Source organism: Carassius gibelio, chromosome B15 (assembly GCF_023724105.1).
Source record: "Carassius gibelio isolate Cgi1373 ecotype wild population from Czech Republic chromosome B15, carGib1.2-hapl.c, whole genome shotgun sequence".
Taxonomy (NCBI): Eukaryota; Metazoa; Chordata; class Actinopteri; order Cypriniformes; family Cyprinidae; genus Carassius; species Carassius gibelio.
In genome coordinates, this window is record NC_068410.1 from 13326366 (window position 1) to 13353170 (window position 26805).

The window sequence follows — 26805 nt, forward strand, 5'->3', positions numbered from 1 at the left end:
AACATCTAAGGATCTACATGCCTCTCTTGCATTGGCTATAGGTTAGTGTCCATGAATCTACCATCAGAATAACTGAAAAAAGAACGACAGAATAACATGGAGGAAGCCAATGCTAAACAAGAAAATCATGACCAATTCCAAAGTTTGCCATTTGGATGAGCCAGAAAAGTTGGAAGAATATTTTGTGGGACCAATGAATTAAAAAATAGAACCTTTTGGTATAAATGAGAATTTCTGGCTGGTTGTTATCATTGTCGATAAGCCAGTAATTTAATGTTATGACCAAATATGAGATAAATATTAATGTACAGTTTAACATGGAATAAAATCTTAATATGAATATTACAAATATTCATATCAATATTCTATATGTTTTTACATAAATTAAAAATAAAATTACGTAAATTCTACAAGTAAATTTAGGCATCACAGCATTACAATATAAAGTACAAAAAATGTATATTCATTTTGAGATTTGTTAAACATTAAATTGGACAGTGTTATTAAATTATCAATATAATTTTTTTATTATTATCTTAAGGGTTAGGCCATCTAAATATGGAAATAGGTAAAATAAGCATGTGCATAAAATATTAAATCAAGTAATATCCAATATTGGCCAATGTTAATAAATAATAATAATAATAAAAAACTCTAATATTTGTAAATATTTTTTCAACAGGGGAGTAGCACCAAATTTTGGGCCCAATTCACAAAACCAAGGGGGCGGGCATCTCACAACACAAGACTTCATCAATCACATTAATAATAATAATCAGTTTATCATTATGCCCCCCCCCCCCCCCCCCTCACCAAGGGCCCCTGTTACTCAGTTTCACTATTACCCCCTGTCTGACCCCCTGTATATATATATATAGCTACAGGAGAAAGTCAAGGTTGTCAGTCCTGAAACTGAGGCACAACAAAAAGTCCAACAGCAGTAATTCAACCATAAACACACACGATTTTTTATTTTATTTTATTGTTTTAAAATAGCAAAATCAAAGTCCCGACCTTAACCCAACAGAAATGTTGAAGAAGAACTTGAACGAAGAAGTGTGTGCAGGGAAGCCTGACAACATCTCTGAACTGAAGTAGTGTGATGTGGAATTTGTGCAGAAATGTCTTAAGCTTTTACAAACTTTTACAACTTACATAGTTTCCATCAAAACACCTGTGTAATACTTATATGATAAAATGTTCGCTTTAAAAATGTTCGAAATTATTAAAGCTAAATACCGCGTTTCATGTGGATTGGTGTTGCAGACCGTGTGGGCGCAGCTCACGAAGTCCCGCCCTCTCTCTCCGCACTTCAGGCGCGCTCAGTGCAAACATCTGCCCTCTGATGATCTGCAGGAGACTTCAGCTCACAGGCGCTCGCACTCTCCTCGCATCAATTCTCGGATCAGGGAGACATGACCCTCCGTTATATAGCGCTCTTGATCGCGGGACTGAGCGTCCTCACGTGCAAAAGTAAGTCAAAGTTTCACCTGAGCATGACATAATCATGTAACTAGTCAACACGAAAGTTTATGTCAGGAATAGTGTGATGTAAGCTGTGCCATTCATTCTAGTGCAAAAGAAGTTTGCATTGATAAGAAGTTAACGAAAACATTGTATATGTAATGCATTTTCATTATAAAGGCTGAGCACATTAGATGCTACATGCGGGGTGAAACAAGCTCAACTCTTCAAATACTTACTTAGCATGATTGTAATTAACCTAAATGTTTTTTTTTAAAGCAAATTCACACCCCACATGCAGAATGACATTAAAAGAAAGTGAAAAGAATTGAGCTTTCAGATATTTCTAAGTATTCTTTAGAGAATAGGCTATGCAGGGTTTTATCTAGATTTTTTTCCATTAGTAATTATAGCTATTTAAATGGTCCAAAAAAGTTAAATGACCTTTAATTTAATTATCTTTAAAAGCCACATTATTTAATTTATTTATTAATTTCTAAATGTATAATAATTATTAATAAACTATTTCCAATTTAAATTTTTATGAACATTTTAACACTTTCATAATTTATGCATTTCATAATTACATATATTTTTATATTCTTTATTTTAGTAGACAAAGACACACGAAGTGTTATATATAATGTAAATATATCTTTTGAAGTTGTAAATAAAGTTTTTTGGAGTGCGTTTGACAACAGAATGCTATTTCAGTTTTTCTGCTTGAAGTCTTCATGTTTCATTGAATGTGTTGCTTGCTAATAATTTGTAATTATTTGTAAAATGTACTAGCAATTTATGAGCAAAAAATTGTTTCAACGTCAAATGTTTGTCAGTGTGGGTAAAACAACCTTATTGTAGCATTATAAATAAGCGTAGGAGCCTGCTGTGTGCTTATGTTCATTGTCAGGAGATTTTTCATGACTGGAGGAGCTTCCGTCAGAACACTGAAAGGAGTGTCGGGGACACAGTAGCAGGTTTATATCTTTCTCTTCACAGACCACGGGACTGTGGATAGATAACAGTAGTGTTTTTAAAACTGTTTACTGCAAGATGATCTCATTTGTAATGAAGCACTGGATCATAGCTTGGGAAGACGTATTTTGTAATCATTTTGAATATAAGATGGGGTGGCCTACTACTTTAGCACATTATTGTATAATAAGAGATGAGGAATGACAAGGAAGGAACTGCATGGTATTTTCTTTGTTCTGAAGCATCTGTTAACTGATGTGTGAGTTCATAGTCAGACATTGTTTCCATTCACCCTTTAATCTCCACATCTGTGCTCAACTTCCTCACTGTTTCTTAATATTTCCTTTTTTTTTTTTTGCGTAATTATTCCCTCTTCCGTTGACCACCATTCATGCTTTTGTTTATTGTACTGACCTCCTGTTTTAGCCCCCTGCTTTTTACATCTCCTTTCCTGCACACCTCTTGAGTTCTGACCTATAATCTGTAGTAGCTCAGACATCCTTCTGCCTGTCTCTAATCATATATTTACTTTACTTTACCGCTTACAGAACTTTGGGTTTTAGTGTCCAGAGACCTTTACCAAATGCCAAAAATAGACTCTGCAATGCTCTACAACACTTTTTTTTTTCAGTTCAGGACATTCGTAACAGCTTACATAATTTTTTTAAATATAAAAAAAATGGTCCAATATAGATCAGTTGTCTAATATAAATGGATTTGGTCTGTTTTGGTGAATTTGATTTTTATTTGTGTAACGTTATCCAGAATTGTCCCTAGTTATTCTAAGTGCACAGCTCTAGCCTGTAGTTAGGGACATTTTTGAGTTACTTACCACAAATTGTTTAATTGCATCTTTTAGCAAAAAAGATGATGCATGAGATAAAATAGAATAGATATTCAGATTTAGTTTTATTAATGTAGCCTTTATGAGTGTTTTTTTTTTTAGCAATATTGTTCTGCTTCCCCACAGTCACATTTCTAAAGAGATTAGTTATACTATGTCTGAACATATTGTTGTTTCCTTTGTTAAATCTCTTGAGATTGAAACTTATGCATTTATTTATGCTGGTGGTAAAAGTACTATTCGACATGAGACTTGTGTTGCACTACTTTGGAAGAAGATTTGATATAAAATATGAAATCGGGAAACAGAATCTGCACTAAGAACGCAAAACATTTCTTTTTATTTATTAAAACAGTTGGTCTATTTTGAAAAACTGTGAAACATTTTTAAGGTTTTTTTGATAAAAGTTCAAAAATAACTTGATTCTGATTGGCTCGTCGCGTTCTTCATCTTGAGCCATGGCAAAGTTATCCACTTATAACTGAAACTGGCATTACTTTCATATCTCTTGTATAATTTGCATTTCTTTTCTCATTCAAACCAGCTGGTGCCATCTTGCATCTCTCTTATTTATTATAGAGAAAATGAGGATATGAGAATTAATATTACTGTAATATTGGTGCAGTGTTCTCCTTGTCAGCTGTCTTGTACATCTACTTTTTATTATAATAATTTTATAATAATTTTAGCTGCAATCAATGTTTTGTCCAAATATTTATAAATTTTGGTTATTAACCATGAAATTCAGTCCACATCGACGTCATGATAGCCTTGCCTGGGTACTAATAATGTGCTGCGATAATGATTTACAACTTATATATAGGTTTGTTCCAAACCGATTTTTTGGAGAAGTCTTTATTTGTGAAGCTGAAAAGTAAACTGTGGCGTAGGAATGAACACTTCAGATATGACTGCACCCTCTGTCTGAGCTTTTTGTGCTTGGATTCCTGGCTTAAAGTCACTTTCCCTTTTCAGAATGAGTATACAGTCAAACCTTGTGCAAGAACCAATCAGAGAGAATCATTCTGGGAGGCTGAAACACATGTCATGAGCGATAAATGTTGCATGCCTTGCATTCAGTGTGCTACAGTACAGTGAGTCTGCAGTTTTTGTTGTTTCTGAAAGGCATTCTGGGTCTGAGACCTGATTTATTTGAGTGATGGATAGCAGCTGACCATCCATTAGTGTTCAATCACTGTGCATGACTGAGAGTCATTTCCCCTTCATACTGCTCTCTGTCTCTTCTCAGACCTAGAACTTCTCCAATGTGGCCACTCTGTTTCCAGGAATAATCTGCATGCTTATAATACCTGCCATATGCATTGCTTTTCTGTTCTGTCCATATCAGTCCTCTAAATATCTGTCCCTATAACAGAAGAAGAAACCTGCTCCTGCGGATGATATTCTGTGTCTATCAGTGTTTTATAAATATGTGTCTGGGTAATGCAGTATTGTTGAGATTAGGCTGACAGAATCCAGATCTCTTCTAGTGGAAAAAGCCCTGCACTCTTGTTAAACTATTGCTATAAACTGAAGTTAGGCATGCTTTGAGGAAAACTCTTTATTGTATTGACAAGTTTCTTTCTCATTATTTTGAAATTATTTTGTTTTTGATGAGCAGATGTAATTTATTTTCAGTGTTATTTTAATGCTAAAATATCTATAATAGCTACAAGTAAACCGTTTATAGGTTGAATTCCCTCTCTTTGTCTCACCAATGGCAGCCAGGTATAGAATTCTAGAAATCTGTTTAAAAATAGTATTTATTTTTGGTGACATTAATGGCCTATATCATAGGCCTACTGTATATAATGTTGTACTTTGTACTTCTGTCAAGAGCATTGATTTATCTAAATACAGTAAATAAGCAGACTTTATAAACTTTGCCATAGCTTTTCAATCTCAATCTCAAAATGCCTTTTGTAAAGGCATGGTGCTTATCAGCTCCCAAAGTGTTGACTATTAATGTAATACTTTCATTTCCCAGAAAGAGCATAAAACTGCTTCAGAGGGAGTGAGTGCATATGAGAGAGAGAGAGGACAGATCAAGATAATGATAAGACTTTAAACTCTTTCCTAATAATGGTAGATAGTATTGAACTCTGTAAGTGACCAGTGAGATAATAGGCTCCACAATTCCTTTGCAGCTGGATTTATTAACGTTTGATTCCTTGCAGCTTAGTCATTTAAAAAAAAAATAGTGTATGTATTTTTCCTATTCCTATTACTCCATCAGATACGGCACATTTTTAAATATTTCAAGCACTGCAAGGGTTTTGAATTTGAAATTAGGCGTATGTGTAGAACTAATAGCTTGTGAAAACATTAAATTAAAATTGCATTGTACACTTTAAAGATTTAAGCAAATGGTAATGACACGATGATCAAGGAAGTCAGATTTCATTGGGTTTTTAGATATTATCATATAAACTGTGTGTGAAGGATTTTCCAGAATTACATTTTATCATTAGCAGTTAGTCAGGATGTATAAATATAATAATACAAATAAAATAAAAAATGCTGATATTCTTTAATCAGTATGTCTGTTTCCAAAAATCAGTTAAAATAACTAGAACTAGAAGAAGACGGAAAAAAAAAGCATTTGCCAATGGGCTAAGAAAAAAAAAAAAAACTTCAAGATATTTTCTGTACAACAAGTCTTAATATTTAGGCAGTTTATCTCTCAAATTTGAGCTTGTTTTAAGGATGTTTACTCAAAAACAAGAACAAAATACTGATTAAGAGATTTGTTTGCAGTGCAGCTAAAGCTGTTTAATGTCACCAAACCAGACGACAGAGCTCTAGACACTGCTTTCACTTTCCTGTACGTGGGTCCCAGCAAACAGCTGCCCACACCTGGCATTCAAACAATCACAGAACTTGCTCAAGTTCAGGTTTCAGACAGCGAGTCCTGCCCACCCCCACAACACCAGCTCTCCTGCTGGGTCACAGCAATGAGCCATATGATTCATTGTGATTGCTCAAACACAGAGGCCGCCTGTGAGTGGCTGTGATATTACCTTTTATGACCAGCACATACTATTTGTTTAGTACAGTCAACTTTCAGGAATGTGGTTGATAATCACTATGAATGGTCACGCTCATTATACATAGCTCTGGATCACATAACCAGTAGAGGTTAAGCCTGTAATAGAGATCGTCGATCACTGTCTACTTTGATGAATGGATTATAGAACAGTTTTCTTTACTGTTTATTAGAAAATAGCTCTCATTAGTGGAGTATTATTCTTCAGAAGTAGCAATGTAATGTCCCACTGTATAATTGTCAGCTCTTTTTTAATAGTTTTAAGAATTTACTTGTAGCCTATATAACTGTAAATATATTTATTTATTTGTTTGTTTTACAGTTTTTGAATGAAGTGTATTATGCTTACCAAGGCAGCATTTATTTGATTAAAAATACAGTAAATACTGAAATATTCTGAAATATTATTACAGTTTACATTTAAATTTGTTTTTAAGTATAATGTATACCTGTGATTGTAAAGCATACTTTTTAGCTGTCATTACATTTTATCAATGTTGAAAAGAGTTGTACTGCTTACTATTATTGTGGAAACCATGATACTTTTCAGGATTCTTTGATGTGTGGAAAGTTCAGAATAACAGTAAAATATCATTGTATTTATTTAAATATTTGCTCAATTTAATGCATCCTTGCTGAATAAAAATATGAATTGAAAAAAAAAAATCTTACTGAACCCAGACTTTGAAACAGTAATGTATAGTACAGTATACATGTGAATACATTATATAAATGCATTCTTGTTTGTTTTGTTGTAAATATTCATCATTTGAAATTCTATGGAATATTTTAGATGGACAAATAATGAATATAAAGAGAGTAAATTGTCTCAGTCTTTGTTCAACACATTCTAACTGACTGAAGACATTCTGTCATTTTTCGCCTCTGAATCTGAAGACACTAACCGTCTTTCAACAATTACTTTGAGAACAAAAGCATTTCAAATCAGTTTAAGACAATTTTAAAGGTATAAGGTTTAAGAAGCAACTAGTTCCATCGCAAACCTTTCTTAAAGGGACAGTTCACCCAAAAATGAAAATTCGATCATTAATTACTCACTCTCATGTTGTTCCTGTATGACCTTTGTTTCTCTTCAGAACAAAAATGACAATATTTTTTATGAACTCCAAGAGCTTTCTGACCCTGCATAAACAGCAATGCAAATACTATATGTTCAAGGCCCAGTAAGGTAGTAAGGACACTGCTAAAATAATCCACGTGACATCAGTGGTTCAGACTTAATTTTATGAAGCTACAATAATACTATTTGTGTGCAAAAAAGCAAAAAGCACCATTAAATCATGTTATGACTCTATATTGCACTAGTGTTCTACAAGCCTTCTGAGCAGATTGGACATTCTCCTTGGTGTCCATCAGAAGAAAAAATCATATGGGTCAAATGACAATAAAGGATGTTAAGATAACTTCTTCTTCGGATTCAGTCCAAAAAAGATTCCCAGTTTAATTCGTCCTCCAGAACTTTTGCTTTACTTTGGGGACTTGAGATGCATAATGGTTAGAGGAAACATTATTGTGGTCTGAAAACAGAAATATTAAATTTACAAAAGTCATTTGGGCCCGAAAATCATTTGCCTGCCCGCTGGGAGCTCAGAAGGCCTGAATGTGGCTCTTGTTCTGGAGGTCTGGAGGCTGCATCGAGGCCTCAGAGGAACTGCACTCTGCTCAGCTCTGGCCATGTGCCACAGTCTAACTGCTTCTAACATGCTGCAACCCCTGGCTACTTTAACTCAATAAGAACAAATCATGCAAATCAAACTACAGCTTTCCGCTTAAGTACATCTAAATGTGCAGCAATATGTACGATTATAATGTTGTATATAAGTATAAAAAGACTGAAATTTATGTGCTGTGAGGAAAATTAGTGTGTCAATTCATGTGTCTGCAGTGAGTTGAATTAATGGTCCATGTTACATCAATATAATGTTTGCAGATGTGGGATGAAATCAAATAATGCACGCTACTTAGGTCGGTGGTTTGACACTTGTGGGGGGCGTAGTTCTGCAGGGCATGATACGTCATTGTTGTACATCAGTCTTAAGTTTGTTTGGAAGTCATTCAGATTATTTTGTTGGCAAGTAATATTTTTAAATGTATACTTTAGAAATCCAAATATTTTCTGGGCACGGCCGAATGATTTTAAACAGAACCGTGGTGCAGTTTTGCAGAACATCGGTTTGTCAGCATACAAATCCTGAACCCAAACTATTTTTATGTTGGTAAATCATGTTCTGTTGAACTTGCTGTCTGAGAATCACTGTAAGCTTGGAGCCAGGTTTTAACAGCCTTGGTTTAATGCTCAATATGAAGGCTGCATGGTGGCAGTTAAGTAAACTGGCATTGTGATCGGCCTCATTTTTGTGGTTTTCTTAAACTATTTAGCATTTATGTGCTCTTAAAACAAAGCTCTGGATCATCTTGTGCAGGAGATTGGGATGGAAATTATGAGTTATGGATGGTAAGGCCAGAGGGTGATTGTCCTCTGAATGGGGGTAGTGTCTTACAATAGCCCTTGAAATGTGAAACACACACAACTGGATATTTAAATAATCACATGGCAATGAAAACCGGGAATTGAAACCTAGAGAGCTGCCTTGTGAGGAACCCAACAAGTGATCAAATTGGAAAGTCTTACAGAGACATAACTGTGTGAGAGACACTACTTTTAGTTTCCATAGTTAGACATTATAATGTTGCTAAAATAACAGTAGATATTAGAGTAAAAAAAAAAAAGATTCACATTGGATAAAATGATAATTTTTGATTCTGCTGAAAATTTCAGCTAGAGCTACATAGCACAAGCGGTTTGAAAGATGAATGGATGGAGGAAGTTTTTTATCAGTACTTGTCAGTGTGGAATTGAAAAATGTTTCTAATCCACAATTATAACGTTGCAAAGCATTTCGGAATTGGCTTTTCATCTCTACAAATGATGTGTGACGTGCTAAAATGGGCTCTCTGAGGACTATTCTAGAAACCATACTGTTCTTTTATGTTTTCATCCGTCTTGTTATGCACTTTTTTTTGTGGCTCATTTGTAGTCATGACCTCAAGATTAAGTGTCTAGCTGCTGATTTATATGTATTGGATTTTGTTGAAATATTATTTTCTCATGCATTTAGCATTTTGACAAATGGGTGAGAAAATGTTTTTTTTTTTTTTTTATAAATCTCAAATAGATAGATTAATTGAGTCTTGATTATTAGAGAAAACCATTATTTTTTATTGAAATAATGCACCATGTTATGTCCATGTGACACTGTTCATAAACAGTTTCTTAATCTAAGAACCAACTCACACCATTACTTGAGCCTGAAGTTGACTGCTGTCAGATCGCTCAAACAGAGGAATGGTTTAAAGCCACAGTGTTTACTCTCTTCTGGGAAATCAGCCAGTGAATGGCTTACTTATAGTTGTGCCTCACATTAAACTGGGTAGGAGAAAGTGTTTTAACATTTAAAAGTTACAAACTTCAGCTTTAATGGCCACAGCAGCTCTGACATCTTCTTAATGAAAGGCAGAAATTCTTTTGAAATAAGTTTTTATTTGATTAGACACAAGACGGATAAACATATTAGTAAAAAATGGAGATGGCAGTGGTTTAAAAGCAGACAGCTAAGGAGCATTTCAGGCTCAAACACCTTCTTAATGCTAAAGAGCTTAGCCATGTGATCTGAGTTCGAAACAGATCCATGTCTGTCTCTGATAGCAGGCCAAATATAAGTCAGAAATGTTCATTTATATGCTGTGGCTTGCTGTTGAGAAATGAGAAATCCTGCTGTTTTTTGCCTTTTACAGATGTGGTCGCTTAAGTCTAGCACACTTCTTAAAGTTGATTGAAAATGATTTTTGAGCAATACAATTTAAAGCATTCCTCTTCTCTGAAAATGGACCAAAATGATGACTCATCCTGTACTACAAGATTTTTGTCTAATTAAATGTCCCTGACCCTAATAGCAGCCATTGACTAGTATTAGCACATTGCCAGTCATGTTTATAACTAAATTCTATACTTTTTTAAAATGGACAAACCACTCGATATGTGGAAATTTGATGTTTCATATAGCAAATGCGTCAACACTGAATAGAAAACTGCATTTATCAAATCATTTAATGGGTTCTTCGGATACAATAGTGTAATTTATGAGGCTCTCAACCTTGTAAACTCTTTTACAAAGACCCCTCCATGTTCTCATAGTTTTGGCATTGTGAAGCCTTCAGATATCCTCATCTGGTGCAGGCGTGCCTAATCTCTGTAGAATGGTGCCTCCTTTCCCACTTGCAAGTGGAATGGACACTTGTGGGGTTAGTGCCTGATGACAGAGCAGGAACTGTGGAGCGTCTGGCCTGTGGGACAGAGGGTGCTCCGTAATGGTCATCTTATCCCAGCCATCATATGGCCAAAGATGCCAGGCATTCCTCAGAGACTCCCCTCACTGTTTCCCTGCTCCCCCAACTAGAGTCTTGTGTGTCCCTGGTTCTTCGTTCTGGAATTTTGCCTTAAGTGTTAAGTCTTCCCCAGTGTTACATACCACTCAAATCCCTCTAGATGGTTCTTTACACGACATATCAAATCCTCAAGCACTAGCACCTTCTCACCTTTTTGCTGTAGACCTTAAACCATTAACGTGCTTTCTGAATTCAGAAGGATTTTTGATGGATCATGTGACACTGAAGACTGGAGTAATGGCTGTTAAAAACTGAGCTAATGATATTATGCTTGCATCTGAGCTATGATTATTTTCTGTGCGACAAAATGCAGTTTCTTTTTATTTCTAAACTGCTAGATTATTCCATCAGCTGTCTTTCTGGGTGGGCAAATGCCACTTGGGCCATTGTGTGGTCTCTGCCCCTGCTCATGTTTCTGGCCAATTTGTTAGAGCATGTGAAATGTCTTTGTGGCAGTGCTTTAAACTTGAGTTTACTGGTTTAAGTAGCTCAGAGACAGATTTTAATAGTTACATTAACTTTAAGAAATACTTTTTCCCCATTCAAATAATAAATGCATTGCAAACATGCAAACTTCCGTGAATCAGTTTGTACTTTTTAAGCAAAAAATAAAATAAAAAAAACTCCTGATCTTCAGTTCAAAAACTACATTCATGTCTGTTTTCGATTTTGGACTTCCTTCCTTCTTAATGTAGCCCCCGGGAACCTTTTACAGGCTTGCAGGGATCCACTTGCATCCATGAAGTGAAGCAGGTTGTAAACAGCCACTGGCTCATGCTTTGAAGCCCTTCAGCTTTTAGCTAGTGAACAGGGATCCTCAGGGAGCTGATGTTGACAAGGAAAGGCAGCTTCTTCTCCTCCTTTATTTATGCAGCTAAATAATTTATGGGGTTTCCTGAAACACCCATCTCTGCTGATCACAAACATCTACGAAGCCTTTTACGGCCTGTGTGAATGTCTCCTTCCCAGGCAGACACAACAGTCTTGAGGGAACAGGAATGTGCTGTTTGAACCAATTAACTGCTTGAGATTTATCTTGGCATGTATATGTGAAAGACTTGAAATGTAATCAGTGTCTGATTCAGAGAGTGATGTAATGAACCCTCTGATTATCTTCTTTTTAAGAGGTTGGTAAAGATCTAGTGAAAGGAGTTTTCGGGACAAACTGCCAATGATTTATAATTTATGGATATAATGCTTTTCTACTGAGGATAGTTTGGCAAGAGCTCATAGTTTTTCTTCTGATACTGGACTACTGCATTACAATGGGTCACCAGAACTTGACTCTCCAGTAGTAAACTGAGGTTTCTTTGTTTAGACAAATGTGGGTCTAATGGATCACACTTAGGAAATACAAAAATGTTTCTCAAAGCAATTTTATATACAGAATGGGTGTTTCTTTAACTATTGGCACTTTTGGCCCTGTGGACTTTTAGAAAATAAACTCTCTTGAAAAACTTTCAACACTGAGTAGTTTATTTAATTTGTCCGTTAACAAGAAGGTCATTTCCACCACATCCTGAATTATTATGTGTTGTGTTTTAACAGCATTTTTAAAATAAAATGGATGACTCGTGGAAGGCTAATTTCATAGCTGGCATTTTAAATATTTACACTACAATATTGTCACACATTTTGAAATGTCAACATTACAGCTGCACTTGAAATGACACACAAATAAAAATATTCTGTTCACAAGTGATATTAAATTTTTTTCTTATATCACACATCTCAGATTTACACTGTTTTCTCCTTGTTAGCCGTAACTTTGGCTAATGTTCTGGCAAGGTTCTCTAAAACACTCTTTTAATGTTAATAAGGCATTTGTTCAGTTATAATAACGCTCTCAAAACGTTAGCACAAAAACATTATTATTACATTGTTTCTGAAAAGTTTCCTGAAACATTTTTGTTGAATGTTCCTCTAACTTAAAAAAATATATATTAATACAAGTTTCATGTGGATTAAATAATATTCAGAAGTAACTAAACCATAATGTTTGCAAAATGATAAAATGAAATGTTCCTTTAAAGTTTTCCCTAATGTTCAAACAACCAAAAAAAAAAAAATATATATATTTTTTTAACATTCAGAAAAACTAGACATTTAGATCACTCAGAGAACGCTGAACGCACATACGGCAGTTGTGGAGTACTTTTTATAAAGGATGAATGCACTTTTTTGGGCTTTAATATCTCGACTACCATTCACTGCAACTATAAAGCTTGGAAGAGCCAGGACATTTTTTTATATACGTCGGATTGTATTTGTCTGAAATAAGAAAGTCATCTATAACCTATGATGGCTTGAGGGTGAGTAAATCATGGGATAATTATATATATATTTTTCTTTAAAGGAATAGTTCACACAAAAGTTTTAATGTGATGTTTATCTGCTTACCCCCAGGGCATCCAAGATGTAGGTGACTTTGTGTCTTCAGTAGAACACAAACCAAGATTTTTAACTCAAACCGTTGCAGTCTGTCAGTCTTATAATGTAAGTGAATGGGCTTTGTGAGTCATAAAACATACACAAACAAAATCAAATTAAACCCTGTGGCTCGTGATGATACACTGGTGTGTAAAACACAAAACAATGCAAGAAACTGAACAGTATTTATTTATTTCGTTTTTTACCTCTGATTCATGCAATGTCTGAACTGTTCTGAGAACGTTCGCGTCTTCTTCTTCAGCCTGTATGGACCATTCGGACATTCCCATTTGAGAGATAGGTGACAAGTAATGCAGAAGTCTGCAATCCGCCGTAAAGCAAGAAGAAGATGCAAAAGCTTTTAGGACAGTTCATATATTGCGGTGAAAAATCTGAGGTAAAAAAAATTATATAAATACTGTTCAGTTGCTTGCACAGATGGATCGCTTTGTGTCTTTACACCTCAGCATATCGTCACGAGCCACAGGGTTTAATTTTGTTTTGTTTGTGAATGTTTTATGACTTTCAAGTCATGATTCTCATTCACTTACATTATAAGACTGACAGACTGCAACAGTTTGAGTTAAAAATCTCAGTTTGTGTTCTACTGAAGAAAAAAAATCACCTACATCTTGGTTGCCCTGGGGGTAAGCAGATAAACATCAAATACAATTTTTTGGGTGAACTCTCCCTTTAAGTAGGCTGATTCAGATGTATTTTATAACTCAAGGCTTCTGTGAGTTTTCTCCTGGTCAGACCAGTTCTTTCTGTGATCTTCTGTTTAGATAATTCTGGCCTCCAGAATATGAGACTTCCAGTATTCTGTCATCACAACATTCCATTTCTAGAGATTAAAAGATGTTTAACTTAACAAAATTTTTTTTTATCTTTGAATGTAGTGTATTTAAGAGATATCCTGCATACTTGTGTGTCACAGTAAATGCCGCTCCTTTGGCACACTGGGAGGCTTGTGATCCAGAACCCAGCATCATGCCACTTTCTAGTGCACCAAAAAAGGTTATGTTGGGTTACTGGCTATCTTTAGAGCTTACATATGCTTAACCAATGAGAGATCTCCATCGCGTATCCCATACTTCTCAGGGCAAGTCATCACAATCAGTGCAGCATAAATAATGTCCTGCTGCTTGTTCCCATACCCCAGAAATCAGCAGCTATTTTTGCTGCTATTTAAGCATGATTCGTCCGAGACGTGGGAAAAGGGGACGGAAGGGAAGTGGAGGTTCGTGGGAGGATTCTTGGGAAAAAAAGTCCACAGAGATCATTGCTAATACACACCAGAGATGAAGTCCATTTGTTATGATTGTAGAGTTTTTATGTGCGTGTGTTTGTGAGCTCAGTCAGATGCTGCCATTTACCCTTTTAAATCTCAGAGGTTGTTGCAGGGGGGCGACAGGATGACGTGCCATGTTGTAGGTCGCTGGTGTGTGTGAAACTCTGGGAGTGTGAGACGGAGTTTAACAGCTGCGTTTGTATGCATTATCTCCACTTGAGAGGAATAATAAAACACAATCCATCTCACAGACAGTACAGTTTTGCAAGGTCACATCAGCTCCAGCTTAGTCACTATAAGTTTTTTGGGCTTATAAATAGTGATTATGTGCTCATTACTTTAACTCCACCATAAAACCGCTGTAAAGATCTTGCGATAACAAGCCCTACTCTTCCCCATAGCACACCTGCTGTTCCTGGTGAAGGTGCATATACGTAGACAGACCTGACATTTGTGCACATTATAAAAGGCTTAAAGACTGCTTTTAGTGTTGTCCAAGAGATAAGCTCAGTTTTTCTTGGGTAGCCTGAATGCTGGACTCATGTGCTTTTTTTACAACAAACTTTTCAAAAGTGGCCAAAAATTGTCATTGTATTGTTTTATTCTTGTACCAGTAACACTTTAGGGTCATAAATGTAACTAATAATAATAATAATAATAATATGATTAATTAAAACCTGTTTTTAATGAACTTTACTAAATTCTACTATTTTATATATCGATATCCACTCAAAGAAATGTTTTAATTTTGAACTAAATTATTTTTAAAAACTATGCCCTTTATTTTTGTAACATTTTAATAAAATATTAATTTAAGTTTTATGGATTAAATTCAACAATAACAACAGCTCATTAAAAACTTTCAGTAGGCCTTCCGAAAGATGCATTTAGGAATCTTTAAGATTACTTACAACTGAACAGCAATGCATTTTATGGACGATCGTTTCATGAACCTAGGAGAGGAGGTAATTCTGACTTTGCTATGACAATCTGGCTCTTCTGAATCAGCTGCTGTATGTTTTGTTATTAGTTTAAGTATTTGCTATTGACTGTGTGTATGTGTGTGTGCGCACGTGTGTGTGTGGTTTGTGTGTGTGTGAGAGAGAGAGAGAGAGAGAGAGAGAGATGGACGGCCACACAGTGGAGTCAGTTGTCTTAACTGTCTGTGGCTTGTGTACTGCAAACACATAGAAGCTTCATCACTGTGTGTGTCACGAGACTCTGTTCCTCTTTCAGGTTTGAACTGATGGTGAAACTAAGAACTTTATTAACTGGCATTACATTTATGTTGAAAGATGAAGGTTGCGATTATGGAAAGGGGCATTACATTTGATTGCAGTGTTCGGCCAATCACAATGCACTGGGTCAGTTGGCCAATCAGAGCAGACTGCGCTTGTCGGAAGGAGAGACTTTGTAGAAAATGACCCTTTTGAGAGAGGCGGGGCATAGAGGACCTACAATACACGTACAGTGAACATTTGAAAAATAATGTGTTTTTTGAACATTAAAGCATGTCAACATATTCTGTTTCACCAAATACACAAAATCTTTAAAAAAGCATCGTATAACCCCTTTAAGGAACATCACTCAATTAAGAGATTATTTTTTTTACATTTATCAGTTTATAATAATGTTATAATTCATACAAATCTATTAAAAAAATCTATTTTTTGTTTAAAACTTTTATGAATTACATTTCAATTATGATGGTAATAATAATAATAATACAGTTAATTAAAACATGTTTTTAATGAACCACTCAATTAAGAGATTTCCTATACATATTAAAAAGGTAATTTATAAAAACATATAAAAACCTCACCTGTGCAGTTTTATATTTTGTTTCATGTGTCTATTTTTGTTTAAATTGTAATCAAATATTAATTTATTTTATTTCAATGAAGACAGAGGTTTGATCAAAATGGAATTAATGACTAAAATGGAAACAATAAAATGGATTTGAATGGATTTGAATGTGTAATATGAACACAGTATTTTCCTGTGGCGGCTAATCAGTATAATATGTTGCTATAATTGCATCAGCCTACTTTGAAGTGCTGTATTTTTAGTAATGAATGTCTGTGTCTTTGGGCCATTGCATGTAACCACACTGGAATGATATGGCACCTATTCTTAGATGTGATAAAGCAGGACGTGCCAGCTAACGCTTGTATTTGCTCCATGAAGTAATGTACAAGGAAATATTCTCTATTAGCACAGTCATTCTCCTGTCTGTTGTCCCATAACAGAAGTCATTGCCATTGGCAGCAGAATCTCAACTAGCACTAGATAATCTGCAAGGCCAAATAAACAACCCTAATAAAACAACGTGTGCAGCATTAGCTTATAGCCTATCCAGAGCTGCTGTAGGCCGCCAGCGTTTGTTTATGCTGTAACTCTGTGGAACGTCCTATAAATAAAGCATGTGATGATTGATAGAGTGACTCCAGCACTTCAGTTTCAATATGCAGCAGTGAGAGTTTTTGTATGCTTATGAATAAAGTCAACTTAGAATAATGCGAGCATGATATACATCCACTGGAGACAATTGAAAAACAGGTGCATTATCCATTAACAGTATTAACAATGACCATTTATAGGCCCCTATATGGTTGTACTGGAGCTGACAAGGGATCATGGAATCTGGAGAATGGAGTCAGACCCCCAGCCTGGGGGGATTTTCTGTGATAAAAATTAAAATGTTTGGGAAGAAACCAACCATTTATATCCTGTTTCCAGGCCCAGTTGTGCTTGGCTGGCCTCAAAGGCTATTAAAATAGAAATTTCTATAAGATTGCAGACTTGAGCTCATTATGAGTGGCTCAGACCAGATTATGACATGTACATGCTGGACAGCTGAATTGTCACAAAGGTCAGACAAGTACAAATATCCCAATGTCACATTGAAATATGTTGGACAAAGATACGTCACATTTATATATCAAGAAAATTGATAAGCCAAACATTATTGTTATGCTATCATTGCCAATGCAAAACTTGCACTTCAAAACTGTGGCACGCTGCGCTTTCTGGTTGGCCGTTGCGTTCAAGAAATCAACAGATATGTCTTTGATTGTCTATATTTTATTCAGAATACAACATAGATGACATATCAAATGTTTAAACTGAGAAAATGTATAATTTTAAGGGGAAAATAAGTTGATTTTAAATTTCATGGCATCAACACATCTCAAAAAAGTTGGGACAAAGCCATGTTTACCACTGTGTGGCATCCCCTCTTCTTTTTATAACAGTTTGCAAACGTCTGGGGACTGAGGAGACAAGTTGTTCAAGTTTAGGAAATAGGAACGTTGTCCCATTCTTGTCTAATACAGGCTTCTAGTTGCTCAACTGTCTTAAGTCTTCTTTGTTTCATCTTCCTCTTTATGATGCGCCAAATGTTTTCTATGGGTGAAAGATCTGGACTGCAGGCTGGCCATTTCAGTACCTGGATCCTTCTTCTGTGCAGCCATGATGTTGTAATTAATGCTGTATGTGGTCTGGCATTGTCATGTTGGAAAATGCAAGGTCTTCCCTGAAAGAGACGACGTCTGGATTGGAGCATATGTTGTTCTAGAACTTGGATATACCTTTCAGCATTGATGGTGACTTTCCAGATGTGTAAGCTGCCCATGCTACATGCACTCATGCAACCCCATACCATCAGAGATGCAGGCTTCTGGACTGATCGCTGATAACATCTTGGGTTGTCCTTATCCTCTTTAGTCCGGATGACACGGCATCAAAGTTTTCCAAAAATAACTTCAAATTTTGATTCGTCTGACCGCAGAACAGTTTTCCACTTTGCCACAGTCCATTTTAAATGAGGCTTGGCCCAGAGAAAACAACTGCGCTCCTAGATCATGTTTAGATCTGGCTTCTTTTTTGACCGATAGAGTTTTAGACGGCAACAGCGAATGGCATGGTGGATTGTGTTCACGGACAATGTTTTCTGGAAGTATCACTGAGCCCATGTTGTGATTTCCATTACAGTAGCATTCCTTTATGTGATGTAGTGCCGTCTAAGGGCCTGAAGATCACGGGCATCCAGTATGGTTTTCCGGCTTTGACCCTTACGCACAGATATTGTTCCAGATTCTCTGAATCTTTTTGCAATTTTTCTAGGAGAACCTGCCTTCTTTGATCCACTATTTTTCGCTGCAGCATTGGGGGAATTGGTGATCCTCTCCCATCTTGACTTCTGAGAGACACTGCCACTCTGAGAGGCTCTTTTTATACCCAATTATGTTGCCAATTGACCAAATAAGTAGCAAATTGGTTCCTTATATGTACATTAACTTTCCGGCCTCCAATTGCTACCTGTCCCAACTTTTCTGGTATGTGTAGCTCTCATGAAATCCAAAATGAGCCAATATTTGGCATGACATTTCAACAACATTTGGTATGTTATCTATATTCTATTGTGAATAAAATATGTTTATGAGATTTGTAAATTATTCCATTCTTTTTTTAAACACAATTTGTACAGTGTCCCAACTCCCAACTGTTTTGGAATCGGGTTTGTATATAAATTTTAAATTCAATGTACCAGTACATTTTTAGGTTCCAGGCTTTTTTTTTTCAAAACTCTCTAAAACTTGGAATATTGGTATAATGTTGGGAAGGATTTTAAGAAAATGTTTATATTTTGCATTTTGTACTATTGTCTGCATTTAATAGGCATTTAATGAAAGTAAAAATGTAATAAAATGTAATGTCTTCTAGTCTACAGAGTACAGACATATTTGTCTGGGTCTCAGGAGAGTTTCTGAAGATGATTTTGAATCTGAGTGATAGATGATGGCAAAGACTATCTGAATGTAAAAATAGAGGAATAGAGTCTGAACAATTAAATATAACTCATAAAATACCGAAATAGTGTGCAACTTCCATGTCGTGTATTAGTGTATCTGCATGCATGCTAATGCATGTGTGAAATTGTGTTACCGTTCCGGCATCTGTAACTTCCTGTTGACAGTTTTCGCTAAGTGTTTATACAGGATTTCATGGGGTGATTTCTGTTGTTCCATTTTTCTTCTCCAGCAGTCACAGGATGTGCTATTTTTGTTGTCGACTTTGTGTGAGCTTAAAAAGCTGGAACAGCTGCTTAGTATTGGGTTCATATGGGACTGATAGACATGTCTCACAGCTTCACTGGGAAATGTGTAAACCTTGAGTTGTGTCTTCCTGCTTAAAGTCTTCGGTTTATACCCTGGCAAAACCTTCTGTTTCATTGTTCAGACGTCAAGGTTTTGTCCAGTACTGGTGCTCTGAAAGGAGAGCTTATTTTAGTAGCCCACTGAATAGACTGATGACAGAGCAACCTGTGTGTAATGGTTATCTGCTCTCCAGACCGTGGGGGGGACACCAAACTGTCAACATTGACTTGCGGGCACATTATTAGCTCTCACTTCCTTTTTTGGCCTTTCTTTTTTGTCTGAAAGCTTGTCCATACTTAAAAAAAAAAGTGACATGCTGAGTGTTTCTGAGACTCTTAACTATAATTGAAGCTTGTTATGATGTTCTGCATGGTTGCTGCTGTGGCATCTTGGCAGACTTTAATTTGTCTGCAGGTCTGTCTTAGATAGGCAAGATATAGGAGTTCACTGTTATTTTTTCTTATACGTTTCATTTCATCTCTGTAATCTGTGAGATTCAATCAAAGGAAATGCTGGTCATTATGATGCCCAATTCTGTGTGGTTATGCTTACAGATGATTACAGATTTGCATTACGACATGAATGATTCTTAGCTGAAAGGCTGATTTTGAAATATTTTATATAAAATACAATGTTTTTTTTTAAAGAATATCTTATACTCTCCAAGGCAACATTTATTTGATAAAAAATACAGTAAATTTTTTTTTAAATTCTATTTGAATTTATTTTAAAATGTTATTTATTCCTGTGATTCATCAGTGTTAAAAGTAGTTATGCTGCTTCACATTTTGTGGAAACTCAACTGAAACATTGTTTTTCAGAATTCTCTGATGAATAGGAAGTTCAAAAGTACAGCATTTATATAAAAAAACTAAAATCTTTTCTAACATTGCAAATGCCTTTACTTATTATTCATTGCATCCCGAATAAGAATAGGTTATTAATTTCTTAAAACCAACATATACAAATTGCCTGTTCAACAAGGGCAATATTTTGTCGGTGTTAGACACTCAATAGAGGACACAGCATTAGCATACTAACTAAACCACCACTATTAAATAGATTAAAATCTAAGTTTATTTAAAAATTCTTCAGAAAATCTTCAGAGACATGGCATTATAAATACCTCAGTCCTACCTTTCGTACACAGTGAACAAGGTGAATGTTTGATGGCAACAATAAAGAGCATTAGCCTTACGCTAATGTCGCTAATGCACAGGAAATGACTTCGTTGCGAGAAACTAATCAGATTTCTGTAATGTGAAAGCATCCTTCATACTCAATGATGCCCTTGTAGTGCCCACTGGACCACATAGGGGCCAGAAAAGCCATTTACAATATATTTGAAAGGTTACCGAGGAGCACTGGTGCGAAATCAACTGGAAATGTGAATCTAGATTATACACCCTATCTGTGAAGAGTGTTAGCAAACTATTCTCCTTACAGAACAAACAAATGGCATGGATGTTTTTGTTGTGTCTTGAATTGATCAGTCTTTTGAATAGTTTCAGCCTTCTCATGATTCACAGCTTTAAGATGCTTTAATGGAGAGAACAGCTCATTTCTGGCAAACAGTAGGTCACTTATTCTCTTGATAAATCGAGTCTTTCTTTCTTTGGACATGGGTGGGCTCAGTGAATTCCACTCATAATATCTTCTCCCTCAAGTGCTTTGCTCCCACTAGATCGTGCATTTGACATGGGAACATGGGTTGTGTGGCCCAATCAGAAGTGGTCTTCCCCATGCCTTATTTCCTGTTAAGTGGTCACTCCATTCAAAGGATATTATGAAAGGGCTTAGTCATCACAAAATATGTCCAGGAAATGATGACCCTTTTACTCAACAGATTTGACAGTATAAAGTTTAGGTCTGTTGACAATTATCTATGCGTGTTGATGTGTTTTCAGCATGGGCCATGGTGAACGTGAGCATGGAAGACCGGGTGGAGGTATATTTAAAAGACAAGGCTGAAATCTCCTGTATCTACACTCTGAAGGAACCAGCCAAGATGTTAGTCTGGTCTACGGTGAGAAACAGGCCCACTCACACTTTACATATTTTTCATTCACCAATATATAAATACCCTAAAACCCTAAAATCAAAAGATGAATGCAAAAATGAAACAAGATTTTAAGGCAATTAAGGCATCATAACTATATTTCACAAATAAAATGTCTTTATCATTTTAAATTTAAATTAAGATCAGTAAAACATGTATTTACAATAAATAGAAAATTTGTTCACATTTTATTTTAAGGTCCAATTATCACAATTAACAAACCATTACCTACAATTTAAGCATCAATAAACTCCTAATTTGCTGCTAATTAATAGTTAGTAAGGTAGTTGTTAAACTTAGGTATTATTAAGGATGTAGAATATGGTCATGCAGAATATGTGCTTTGTAGGTACTAATAAGCAACAATAATAGGCATGCTATTAAGTTAGTGAAAATTGGTCCCTATCCTAAAGGGTTACCAAAAATAATTAGACTGAGTATTTTTACTACAAATACAATGTTTTAATTTTTCGCTGAATGATGCACGCGCATCAGAATTACCTCCTCTCCTAGGTTTAAAATGCATTGCTGTTCTGTTGTAAGTAATCCTAAAGATTCCTAAATGCATCTACTTTCAGAAGGATAAATAAAGTGCTTTTACTTTTGCCTAGATAAACACAACATCTCCCTGACATGGCTGCTTCAACACTACCTGTGGTTCCTGAACCACGCTTTCTTTCTTTGCGTAAACATTTGGGCGGCATTACGCAAATATTCCCACATTGTGATGTAGATATGTGGGGGCGTTTGAATGAGCTGTTTTAGGGGGGTGTGGCAGAGTCTTAACTTTGATAAAGAATATCTCTTTGGATGTGAGGCTTTAGTCTTTGCAACTTTACAGATCTTATTTATGCACAAAGAGCTTTTAACACTCCAAAGAGAAAGGAAAAATTACCCATTTATTTACTTAACTAAAGAGTTTTAAAACTTACATAGTTTAAGCCAAGGCAATTGGTTAAATAGCTTTAATACTCTTAATATTCTTTAATTTTATGTCAATTTTATCAGTAGAATTTCAATAGAATGTACATTAATGTTCAAAGGTTTGGGTCGTTTTTTTTTCAAAAAGAAATCTGTAATGCTTACAAAAGCTGCATTTACTGTTTTGGATCAAAAATACAGCAAAACAGTAATCAAGGAAAATAGTATTGCAATTTAAAATTACATTTCTGATTTTAATATATTATTAAATGTAAGTTATTCTTGTGATCAAAGATTAATTTTCATCATGATTACTCTAGGTTTCACTTTCACATGATCCTCCAGGAATAATTCTAATATTCTGATTTGATGCTCAAGAAACATTTCTTCTTATTGTCAGTGTTTTGCTATGGTTTTTTATAAAATATTTTTTTTCAGGACTATTTGACAAATATAGAGTTAAAAAAACATTTTCTAATAAGGTTTTAAAGTGAATTTTGATAAATTCATTGCAACGTGGTGAATGAAAGTATCTCGACATCCTTTTGAATCTCAACAACTTTTGAAGGGAAGTGAAGAATCTTACAATAAATGTTGAAGTTTTTTATTTTTTATTTTTTACTTTGTACAGAAATCGCCAGGCAGGGAAAAAAGCAAGAAAGGACTCTTTACCTATGATACTCTAGAGAACAAGATCATCGATGAGGACAGTGAATACGCCGGACGCATCAACTTCACACACTCTCATGAACCACAGAACTCACAAGGAAGTGGCCTTCTGATCATCGACAATGTGCAGCTGAGTGACCAGAAGGAGTACACCTGCACCGTGCATAATGTGTCGACAGACAGCGGTGAAGGACACACTCTTCTCCAAATATTCAGTAAGACAAATCAGACTTGTTTTAGAAGAGCCTGTCCAGGCTAGAGTATCATAATAATATGCCTCTTGACCTGTGTGCTTCATCCTAACACCAAACCTCTCTGTCCTTTAGACTCGCCATCTCTACCTGTGATTGAAGGTACATACACAGGGATTTCAGTTACTGAAGAGGAGCCATCAAAGGTAGACCTTAAAAAAGAAAAAAAACCGATCCGTGTACAGTATGTACATTTTATAGACTTTGCATAATAACAGTGTTTTTGCTCAGGTTGCACAATGCATAGTGGACAATGGGTATCCCAGACCGATTATCACATGGTACAAGGACAGATTGCCTCTCCAGCAATCAGATGGTGGTAAATACAGGACCATTAAGTGAACATTCTCCAAAACAAAATGTCATTTTATGACAATAACAAAAAACAAAAAAAAATCTGAATCCCCTTTAGAGGTAAAGATCTCGGAGTCAGAGACAAACAAAGCCAACGGCCTGTTCACAGTCGAGAGTAATCTGTTCATTAAGGCTCAGAGGACAGATAAAGATGCTGTTTTCTACTGTGAGGTCAAATACCCTGTCCCCGGTGGAGTAAGAATGACAGAGTCCAAGAAAATCAACATCAGTGTTCACTGTGAGTCAACATCCTTCTAGCCTACATTTACTTTTAAGGCACACAAAAAAAGAAGAAAAAAAAGAAAACGAAAATAGTCATCATTTGCTCATATTTGGTGTCATCCAAACTTGTATGACTTTCTTCTGTGGATTGATTGATTTTTGAGCGCCCAGTCCCCTGTGCTGCCATCTGTTGGATACACAAAGTGCAACAGTATCTTACAATTTAATTTCATCTTTCAGACCCTTCGACAGAAGTAAAAGTGTACGTAAATCAACCTGATAGGCTTATTAAAGAAGGCGACACTGTGGAGATCTGGTGTGAGGGAAATGGAAACCCTCAGCCCGTTTTTACTTTCACACATAATGGGGTAATATATGAGCTGAAGTCACTGCCTAATGTGTTTATTATGCCTGCTTAACTAAATACATGATGTTTAATAACCACGTAACTAATATTATCTAATAGCCATATATTATTAGCCATATGAACATTACTTTGATTCACTTATCTATGACTGATACCAGAATACTTACACTTTTATTGCTTTGAATTAATATGTATTGTATAAGTGCTATGCACATTATCTTGGATGCCAGCTGTTCTGAAATCTCTGAACCATGTGAAAAAGATTTATTGGCTCACCTGCAGTTCTAATTATTCTCATTCTCTTTCCAGGAAGAATTGAGCGGGGATAATCAAATGCTGCTTTTGGAAAACGTCACACGGTCAGACAGTGGGATGATTGTGTGTCAGTCAAATGACTTTGAGGCAAACATTTACACTGAGGACTCCGTCAATATCACGGTGCACTGTAAGAGCATGTTCCTCTGCAGTTCCTGTGCCGAGGCAGATGTTGGTGAGATGATGTCAGCTTTTATATTCACGGTGACTAACAACTTTTTTTTCTTTCTTAGATCTGGATCAAATTGTGGTGACACCAGAGAAGTCTGTTCTTCACCAGGGGGAAAATCTCAATTTAACTTGCAACGCTCTGTCTTCTTTAACCACAGTGACAGCATGGTATAAGGTACGACAATAAGATGCAGTCAAAACTGACACCATGCTGACCTGTAACAAAAAAAAAAATCTAAATATGGAAAGAATTGGCCAAAAATGCTGTTATCCTCTCATTTTTTACATTTCGGTACTGAAATCTGTACTTTTTGCCAACCCTTATAGATATATATTGAAGCATTAAAAATATATGTTTCCCTCCATATATTTATTTTTAAATAAAATAAAATACATTTTGAGATAACATATAAATAGTATCCAGCATGAATGGGATGAATCTGCTTGATAAACAGTGCTCTTGAAATGCTTGAGAATGTAAAGTGATATATTTGACGGTGTGTTTCACTGCAGGATGGCACGCGGCTGGTGGAGACGCATGGTTTGGAGTTACACAATGCCTCCTATGACACTGCCGGAGTGTATATGTGTGAAGTGACCGTCCGTTCCCTGCCTGAGCTACAAGAACAAAAGTCTGTGCAGATCAGTGTGCGAGGTGAGTCTTTTACTACATCGTGAGGACCGGATGTCAATACAGGGAAAGGTGTATACATGATCAAATTAAAACTATTAGCTCAGTATATAAAACATCACCAAGATTCTAGATAAAAAAAAGAGTGTGCTTTCATGTCTAAATATCTAAACCTGCTTCAGGGAAGCCTAAGTTCACAAAGGAGATAGAAGTGGGTCCAGTGAATAAAGCAGAGCGCTCTGTTAACCTGACCTGCTATGCAGAAGGCTTCCCGTTCCCCACCATCACCTGGACCCTCTCTGACCAACGGGTATCCTTATAACCCTCTGATTCCGACCAATCAGGAACCATCACACAGTCACAAAGCTGGTCATTTGCTTGTCATTTCAAAATTAGTTTGTGGTTGTATAGAGGGTCAGGCACATCGTTTGATAAGACTGTTGCAAAGATGAGGGGATTCTTGGGGAAATCATGATGTGCAGATGTGAGTTCAAATATTCTAGATCAATGTAAGGTAAACTGAAATTGCCATGACAAAATATCTAGACTGGGCATCCTGTCCCTGTGCCGGAAGCGGAGAACCAGATGACGGACACTGGTATTGTCAGCATGATCTCTGTGAGAGCCATGTCTGAACTCACAGCCAAGTGCAGCGCTGCCAATGTTCTGGGGACAGAGGAGATTACTCGCAAGATTAAAGCATGTGAGTTTTCATTTTCTGACTGTAAGACTTCCTCTGCTCTGACGTATACATCTGCTTGTTCACAATTCTCTGATGTTGGTCAATGGTCACAGGTTTTTTAAGACTAAATTAATTATCAGCATTTTAACAACCCACTGCAGTTCGTATTAACCCCAGCATAATGTTTAATGCACTTCATGGTACTGATAATGCAATATATTTCCTTTCTCCTTCATTTTTATATCAATATGGTACATTTAGTGGTAAGTTTAAAACCAATTGGGTAAAAAGCTATCTAAAAGGTAGTCAGAATACATTACTAAAATGAGGATTCTAGATTATGTTACTAACTACAATTTTCATGTAATCTGTAATAAATAACTAAATAAAGACTCCAATTTTAAGTAATCTACCCAGCACTGCTGGTATCATGAACTAGCAATTAACTTTTTATTTATATTTAATGTTTTGATCAATAATTTGAAAA

General features: G+C 35.8%; 1 protein-coding gene across 6 annotated transcripts in view; it reads left to right on the plus strand.

Moving 5' to 3' along the window:
* The first annotated feature begins 1306 nt into the window (after window positions 1–1306).
* The window catches only part of mcamb (melanoma cell adhesion molecule b), a 31520-nt gene continuing 6021 nt past the window's right edge, over window positions 1307–26805 (plus strand). For 5 of the 6 annotated variants that reach the window (XR_008157254.1, XM_052577307.1, XM_052577308.1 and 2 more), the window contains exons 1-12: window positions 1307–1473; window positions 21584–21702; window positions 23288–23540; window positions 23652–23722; window positions 23808–23895; window positions 23989–24168; window positions 24393–24520; window positions 24829–24964; window positions 25068–25180; window positions 25519–25660; window positions 25819–25946; window positions 26183–26339. Coding sequence is in view for 5 of the 6 variants with exons in the window: in XM_052577307.1 (XP_052433267.1) it covers window positions 1416–1473; window positions 21584–21702; window positions 23288–23540; window positions 23652–23722; window positions 23808–23895; window positions 23989–24168; window positions 24393–24520; window positions 24829–24964; window positions 25068–25180; window positions 25519–25660; window positions 25819–25946; window positions 26183–26339 (1573 nt within the window). In the remaining variant the exon portion in view is untranslated. Of the gene's footprint in view, window positions 1474–21049; window positions 21251–21583; window positions 21703–23287; window positions 23541–23651; window positions 23723–23807; window positions 23896–23988; window positions 24169–24392; window positions 24521–24828; window positions 24965–25067; window positions 25181–25518; window positions 25661–25818; window positions 25947–26182; window positions 26340–26805 lie in introns of those variants that run through there. The other variant, XM_052577309.1, reaches the window with a different exon arrangement.